Source organism: Nansenia antarctica (assembly GCF_963989245.1).
Source record: "Nansenia antarctica genome assembly, chromosome: 10".
Classification (NCBI taxonomy): domain Eukaryota; kingdom Metazoa; phylum Chordata; class Actinopteri; order Argentiniformes; family Microstomatidae; genus Nansenia; species Nansenia antarctica.
Genome location: NC_137680.1, coordinates 26916702 through 26925290, shown reverse-complemented (window position 1 = coordinate 26925290; position 8589 = coordinate 26916702). Strand labels below are relative to the sequence as shown.

The window sequence follows — 8589 nt, the reverse complement described above, 5'->3', positions numbered from 1 at the left end:
AAGAACAGTTATAGCCTCACAGATGAATTACAGTGCATTAAGGGGAGTGTGGCCTCAAGGTCATATAGCTCTATGGGTACAAGTCAGTGGAGGCCGAGTCGTACCCGATACCTCCCTGCTTGGTACTCAGCATTAAGGGTTGGATTGGGGGGGGTAAGACCCTGCGACATACCAGCGTCATGTCCAGGGGGTGGTCTTGTACATCAAGTCGCCTCACGCTACGTGGCCCCTAAGGGCTTACTTACGCACCCCTTACCTGCAGTATACAGTGCAGTGATGTTAACGCAAAATCATTGGAATTTAAGATGATTTCCTTCAACTGAAGGACATTTCTCTAAATATCTTTACTGTAAATAGTTTCTATTTCCAATGTAGTGGTGGGGTTCAGACAATTCATAAAACCGTAGTTTACTTAAATATAAAAAATAAATTTAAATAAAAAGATAGAGATTAAACGTACAGTATGAGGATGTGGAAATATATTTCACAATTAATTCTATGCCAATAGGAAATCAACTTGATGCTTTGAAGGCACAAGAATTGCACTGCTTTTTGCCTGATTTAATGTGACTTCTGGTGTAAACCACGCCCACATCCTGTGTTCTATCCAAATACAGATACAGATCATTTTGTTGGTTGAACAGATACAGATAATGTCTCTGTACACCTCTAACAGGTAACATGCAGGAGTGTTGACTCTGTCTCTGTCCACCTCTAACAGGTAACATGCAGGAGTGTTGACTCTGTCTCTGTCCACCTCTAACAGGTAACATGCAGGAGTGTTGACTCTGTCTCTGTCCACCTCTAACAGGTAACATGCAGGAGTGTTGCAGGTACAAGGTTGAAGGGGATACCCGGGCCCAGCTCAACTCAGGATTGTCAGAATGACCCCAAGGGTTTTGAGTGTAGATCAATCAGAGGGGGGAGGATGGGGACAGGTTTGGTCTGTGTCTAACTCTCTGTGTTCTCTCTCTCTGGTTTGATTTCTCTCTCCCCCTTTCTCTCTCTCTCCCCCTTTCTCTCTCTCTCTCTCTCTCTCTCCCACCCTCCTACAGAGGTAAGGTAACAGGGAATCTGTGTAAACAGGGCTTGAGAAATGTAGTATTTAGTCATCTGTAAAGACTTCAGGATGGACATTGTAAGAATTACGACACACCCGTCATCGTAGCCACAACTTCCTTCTACGATAAACCGTCAAGACAGCTCGTATTGCATCAATCAAGAATAAGATTAGAAAACACTTCCAAGATGTTATGCCAGCAAAAAAGTACTGCAATAGCAGAGTCTTTATTTAAAGTACTGCAACAGTAGAGTCTTTATTTCAAGATGTCAACATGTTGTATAAACAAGCACTTGGGACAATTTATCCAATAAAAACAATTCTTTTTTTTTTATACCACAGTGAATTATGACTTTCATTTTTGTTGTTGTTTGGATTGTGCTTGTGAATAACATTACAGAAACATCACCTATGTCACCAGTCTGGGCAACAACATGTCAGCAAGCACACACAGACCAGGGGTGGCTGGAGGCTAGAGGCTAGGGGAGGCTGGAGGTAGGGACCAGGGGAGGCTGGAGGCTAGGGGAGGCTGGAGGCTAGAGGAGGCTGGAGGTGGGGACCAGGGGAGGCTGGAGGTGGGGACCAGGGGAGGCTGGAGGAGGCTGGAGGTGGGGACCAGGGGAGGCTGGAGGTGGGGACCAGGGGAGGCTAGAGGCTAGGGGAGGCTGGTGGAGGTGGACATGGGGAGGCTGGTGGAGGTGGACATGGGGAGGCTGGTGGAGGTAGACATGGGGAGGCTGGTGGAGGTAGACATGGGGAGGCTGGTGGAGGTAGACATGGGGAGGCTGGTGGAGATAGACATGGGGAGGCTGGTGGAGGTAGACATGGGGAGGCTGGTGGAGGTGGACATGGGGAGGCTGGTGGAGGTAGACATGGGGAGGCTGGTGGAGGTAGACATGGGGAGGCTGGTGGAGGTAGACATGGGGAGGCTGGTGGAGGTAGACATGGGGAGGCTGGTGGAGGTAGACATGGGGAGGCTGGTGGAGGTAGACATGGGGAGGCTGGTGGAGGTAGACATGGGGAGGCTGGTGGAGGTAGACATGGGGAGGCTGGTGGAGGTAGACATGGGGAGGCTGGTGGAGGTAGACATGGGGAGGCTGGTGGAGGTAGACATGGGGAGGCTGGTGGAGGTAGACATGGGGAGGCTGGTGGAGGTAGACATGGGGAGGCTGGTGGAGGTGGACATGGGGAGGCTGGTGGAGGTAGACATGGGGAGGCTGGTGGAGGTGGGGACCAGGGGAGGCTGGTGGAGGTAGACATGGGGAGGCTGGTGGAGGTAGACATGGGGAGGCTGGTGGAGGTGGACATGGGGAGGCTGGTGGAGGTGGGGACCAGGGGAGGCTGGTGGAGGTAGAGGGGCTCCAGGAGATTCATGATCACAGGGTAATGTCCAATGGTAGTTAACCACCCCAGGGATCCTTCTCTCTTCTGCCTGTGTGTGTGTGTCTGAATGTGTGTGTGTGTGTGTTTGCGCGTGTGTGTGTGTGTGTCCAGCTAGCGGTCGTACATCTCCTTCATCTCTTTGAGGACCCGGATGCTCTCGCTGTACCTCAGCTGGTTCTTGTTGGACGACTCCTTCCATCTGCAACACACAGAGGTCCAAGAAGATCAATATCCCAGAGGTCCAAGAAAATCAATATCCCAGAGGTCCAACACCAAAGAGGTCCAACACCAAAGAGGACTGACACCAAAGAGGACCGACACCAAAGAGGGCCAACACCAAAGAAGGCCAACACCAAAGAGGGCCAACACCAAAGAGGGCCGACACCAAAGAGGACCGACACCAAAGAGGTCCAACACCAAAGAGGGCCAACACCAAAGAGGACCGACACCAAAGAGGGCCAACACCAAAGAGGGCCAACACCAAAGAGGGCCAACACCAAAGAGGGCCAACACCAAAGAGGTCCAACACCAAAGAGGGCCAACACCAAAGAGGTCCAACACCAAAGAGGACCGACACCAAAGAGGTCCAACACCAAAGAGGTCCAACACCAAAGAGGTCCAACACCAAAGAGGGCCAACACCAAAGAGGTCCAACACCAAAGAGGGCCAACACCAAAGAGGTCCAACACCAAAGAGAGCCAACACCAAAGAGGGCCAACACCAAAGAGGACCGACACCAAAGAGGTCCAACACCAAAGAGGTCCAACACCAAAGAGGGCCAACACCAAAGAGGTCCAACACCAAAGAGGTCCAACACCAAAGAGGGCCAACACCAAAGAGGTCCAACACCAAAGAGGGCCGACACCAAAGAGGTCCAACACCAAAGAGAGCCAACACCAAAGAGGGCCAACACCAAAGAGGGCCAACACCAAAGAGGGCCGACACCAAAGAGGACCGACACCAAAGAGGTCCAACACCAAAGAGGGCCAACACCAAAGAGGACCGACACCAAAGAGGGCCAACACCAAAGAGGGCCAACACCAAAGAGGGCCAACACCAAAGAGGGCCAACACCAAAGAGGTCCAACACCAAAGAGGACCGACACCAAAGAGGTCCAACACCAAAGAGGTCCAACACCAAAGAGGTCCAACACCAAAGAGGTCCAACACCAAAGAGGTCCAACACCAAAGAGGGCCAACACCAAAGATGTCCAACACCAAAGAGGGCCAACACCAAAGAGGTCCAACACCAAAGAGAGCCAACACCAAAGAGGGCCGACACCAAAGAGGACCGACACCAAAGAGGTCCAACACCAAAGAGGTCCAACACCAAAGAGGGCCAACACCAAAGAGGTCCAACACCAAAGAGGGCCAACACCAAAGAGGTCCAACACCAAAGAGGGCCAACACCAAAGAGGTCCAACACCAAAGAGGGCCAACACCAAAGAGGTCCAACACCAAAGAGAGCCAACACCAAAGAGGGCCAACACCAAAGAGGGCCAACACCAGGAGGTAACAACACACCCCAGAGGACCAACACACCCCAGGAGGTAACAACACACCCCAGGAGGTAACAACACACCCCAGGAGGTAACAACACACCCCAGAGGACCAACACACTCCAGCTCTCTCTCTCTCACACACTGGGCCCTATTATGCACTTCTTAACTTGCCGTCTTAAGTCTTAATTAAGACGCACCGCCAGGTTAAGACCTACCGCCACCCTTATTATGCGCTTCATACGCGCTACTGCTATTATGCAGGTGTCGATAGGCGGCCACACATAAGACTAAAAACTCATATATTACATTACATGCATATATTACATGCATATATTACTCATTGTGGGAGTGTTCATATGTTAATGAAGTGCACTAGGCGCCCCTGCTATTATGCGATCTGACTTTGCTCCTAGCGCTAAGAAGTGGTATGAAAAGTTCTTAAGTTTAGACTTCATGCACGTTTTGAAACACGAGCGCGCCTCCGCGGTTTGCGCATGCATGTGGGCACACATGAACACGCACGTGGCTCCACGGCAAGACGTCAATTACGGTCACAGTATAAATGCCACCACTGGCAAATGTTAAGCCAGAGAGAGAGAACAATGGAATATATCCTAGGAAGGAATTATGATAGACGAAGACGGCGCGCCGAGCGCATATACCGGCAACGACTTTGTTACCTCTGGCTGACCACCAAATCAATCCTGGATTCGTGATCTAAGCATTTTAGCGCTTTCAATTGGTGATCCAACTGTTAATAATGCTATAATATATTGCAATTACAATTGTATTATAGCCTATTATTAAAATATGTATAATATAGCCCAGTGTTTCCTCTACATGCATTTATTGGTGGCGGGCCGCCACGATGGAATTTCCTCCGCCACGAATTGATTCAGTCCACAAAAACAAAAAACAAAAAAAGTTCTCAAAAAAAAAAAAAAAAAAAAACTGAACATTTTAGCTGATTAAAATATATCTGATCCTAGATCAGCGCTATAATGGATGTTGACTAAAAGTGCACCTAAATCCACGCCCATCTCTCTCTAACCGCTGATCCAAAATCAGATTAATGACATTCAGTTGACGACGTGACACAAGGGCTCCTGATTGGTCTAAATGTGAACTGTGGTATTATTGTTATTGTGTACAGGCCACCGTAGTGGCATCCGGGGGGTATTTCATCAACATCGCTAAAGGGAAAATCCAGGTTTAGTCTGATAAATCTCGCGAGAGTTATCAAAAATAAGACAGGATTTTCCTTTAGCGACGTTGATGGAATACCCCCCAGGTCAGGTGGACAGGTTACGACGAGACAACAAGAGACCGGTATTGTAGAGCTTACAGAGCGAGTTAAAATAAAGACACTTACATTGAAATACAGAAGGACTCACGTGTATGTTTAATAGAATAACACGACATGGTGTCAGAAGTCCTGTAAGTGAGTGTTAAGAGTTAGATCGGCCGACAAGTGTCATTTGAGCTCGTGACGGTGAGAAGGGAGAAGAAAAGATGGATGCTAATGCTAACGCGGGAGCAGCTGCAGTCCAGAGAACGGCGCCAGTTTCAAGTGCTACGTTAGCAGACATTAGCAAGTCAAAAAACGATTCTTATGTGCCGTCACTTTAGCAACGACACAGTATTGTCAAGGGGAAAAGAAGGGGAGACGATTTTTTTATTGACAACGGAATTACATGCTGGAAAAACATGCAGCTAAAATTCAGGGAACATTTGGACAATAAGAGACACACGGGAGAAGTACGGGAAAACAGGGCTCATGTGGGTCTCATCAAAGGTAAGAGTTTGTTTTCTTTAACTCAGCTGATACTCAGCTGTTTACCGAATGCTCCATCTGACTGTGATTTTACTTCTGTAATGTGGTGGGTTGACATAATTCACGCACGGAACTATAGGTTGAGACTATTGTTCCGTCCGTAGTACCCAAGTTGTTTAGACTGTTCTATTTACTGCTTGAGTGTGTTGTTGTAGTGATGCTCCGATCTGATCGGCGCTGATCGGTATCGGCCGATATGGCCTTGATCGGTTTTGATCGGAGTTCTCAAAACGGCCGATCAAACCCGACCGATCACAAGATGGCCGATCAAACCCTGCCAGTTTACAAGATGGCGTCGCCAGTCTGGAAATATTACACCGTGTCGGAAAGAGACAACAAATATGCCGTTTGTAATGCCTGTCAAAGAAATACCTCGGGGAGGAACGCACGCAAGGTCTTTCAATACAACGAATATAATACGGCATTTGAAGGCTTGTCACACGAAGGAATATAACGAGTTTAATACATTGGCGAGCACTAAGGCCAGAGAGAAAGAGTCGTCGAAAGAACGTTCGACACCACTCACTCAGCTTACTGTTACCGAGACATTGCAACGACAGCAACCATACGGCAACGACCACAAGAAACGAAAGGAAATAAATGCGAAAGTAATAGAATTCATATGCCTTGATCAGCAGCCCCTGTCTGTTGTGGAAGACGCCGGGTTCAAACGCCTTGTTTCCTGCCTGGATCCACGCTATACGCTGCCGGGGCGAAAATATTTCACTGATGTTTGCCTGCCGGAATTATATAACACTGTCTACACATACATCGGGAGCCTAGTGAAGGACAACATCGCGTCAATCAGCTTCACGACTGACATTTGGAGTTCGAGTGTCAGTCCTGTGTCTATGCTGAGCCTGACTGCGCAGTTTATCAACGCAAACTTTGAGCTGACTAAAGTGGTGCTTCACTCTCAAGAATTCCCTGGGTCACACACCGCAGAGGCACTTGCTGCAGCTTTCACAGACATGCTCAACGCCTGGGAAATCCCAAAGGGAAAGGTGCACGTTATCCTACGGGATAATGCCAGGAACATGGAGAAGGCTATGAGGGACGCGCGTTTACCAAACCTACCGTGCATGGCTCACACACTCCAGCTCGCTGTGCATGAGGGGGTTTTGGCACAGCGTGAGGGGCACAGCGTTTGGCACAGCGTGAGGGGGTTTTGGCACAGCGTGCCGTCATTGATGTTTGGATGGTTGTCAATTCATGATACTTTCTCATCTCCTAATTTCATTTGAATACTTAATATACAATATCAATGGTGTTAAGAATAATTAAAAACATAATTAATGCTACACAATAAATAGAATGAATGAATGAATGAATGGTCTTTATTGTCATTGATATAGTACAGGTACCAAACAACGAAATTTAGGAGGGGGGGCTCCCCTGGTGCTAGGAAAGAAGAAAAAAAAAAAAAAAGCTTCAATTGCCATTTTCGACGCTGTGATCGGTGATCGGTGATATCGGATCGGCAGATCACTGGTTCCAGTGATCGGTGATCGGTGATCGGCACCAAAAACCCTGATCGGAGCATCTCTATGTTGTTGACAATCGTTCATGTCCTTCATTAAACGTTTAGCTTTGTCATTTGATACGCCGCCTACGACTACCATCTCTCTGCACTACAGTAAACAGTTAATCAGTAACGTTAGCCGCTTTTGTGCTCATGTAGGCCTACTTCGTATTATATTATAGCTGATGATCTTTGTGTGTGTATGTGACTGTCAGTCACAAGTTTATATTCTGTATATTACATTTTTTTGGCCATCCTCTAGTTTTGGCTGTGATTAGAAAAAAAAAAAAAAAAAAAAAAAAAAACGTTGTTTTGAGCGCGCGTGCACGCTAAAAAAATCGCGGCCACCCGCCACCATTGGAAAAATTCCTGGAGGAAACACTGTAGCCTATATATATATTATTTTATTCTGTTTACAGAGCAGAAATGCTTGTATGAGCTGCGCTTCACCCGTCAGGCAGTAACTGACATATGTCGTTTGGTCAGCAATGACCTCATGCACGAGCTTGTTACTTTCTTCTGCAGAGAAGCGCGCTGACCTCCTTCTTAGGACTTCCATAATAGCATAGCGCTAAAGACTCAACGCAGCCGGTTCTTAAAGGGAATGGCACCTGGCACGCTGATTGGGTTGATTGAGAAGACGCCCAAAACACACCCATGACTAATTTCTTTGCTTAGCGCCGGGTTTTAGGCGCCCACTACCGCACGCATAATAGCAAAGTGGCCTTGACCACGCCTCCACGTCTTAAGTTTAGATCTACCGCCTCGTCTTATTGCTTAAGACTTATGAAGTGCATAATAGGGCCCACTATCTTTCTCTCTATTCTATTCTCTCAACACACCCCAGAGGACCAACACACCCCAGGAGGTAACAACACACCCCAGAGGACCAACCAGGGTTCCCACACCTTCTGAAACACCAAATTCAAGCACCTTTCAAGGACTTTCAAGACTCAATTCCTTCAAATTCAAGGGCCCAACACGGCATAGTTTGAGACAGATCAAGATGAGAATTTATATAATAGGAACTATCCACTCACAGACAACTATTAAAAAGAGAGAGAGAGAGAGAGAGAGAGAGAGAGAGAGAGAGAGAGAGAGAGAGAGAGAGAGAGAGAGAGAGAGAGAGAATTCAAGCACTTTCAGATATTCTAGAGAATTATATGCTTGCAGCCTTGTGGCAACAGGTCCATAATGACATGGTTTGCCAAGTTTGGTGTGGAAGAACTTGACTGGCCTGCACACAGAGCTCTGACCTCAACCCTATCGAACACCTTTGGGATGAATAG

The 8589-nt window shown here is 47.7% G+C and overlaps 1 protein-coding gene across 2 annotated transcripts in view; it reads right to left on the bottom strand.

Moving 5' to 3' along the window:
- Positions 1–2512: 2512 nt before the first annotated feature.
- Positions 2513–8589, bottom strand: part of lin37 (lin-37 DREAM MuvB core complex component) — a 16242-nt gene continuing 10165 nt past the window's right edge. For both annotated transcript variants that reach the window (XM_080539974.1, XM_080539975.1), the window contains exon 10: positions 2513–2642. In XM_080539974.1, coding sequence (XP_080396100.1) covers positions 2555–2642 — 88 coding nt within the window. In that variant the 3' untranslated portion in view covers positions 2513–2554. The remainder of the gene's footprint in view (positions 2643–8589) is intronic.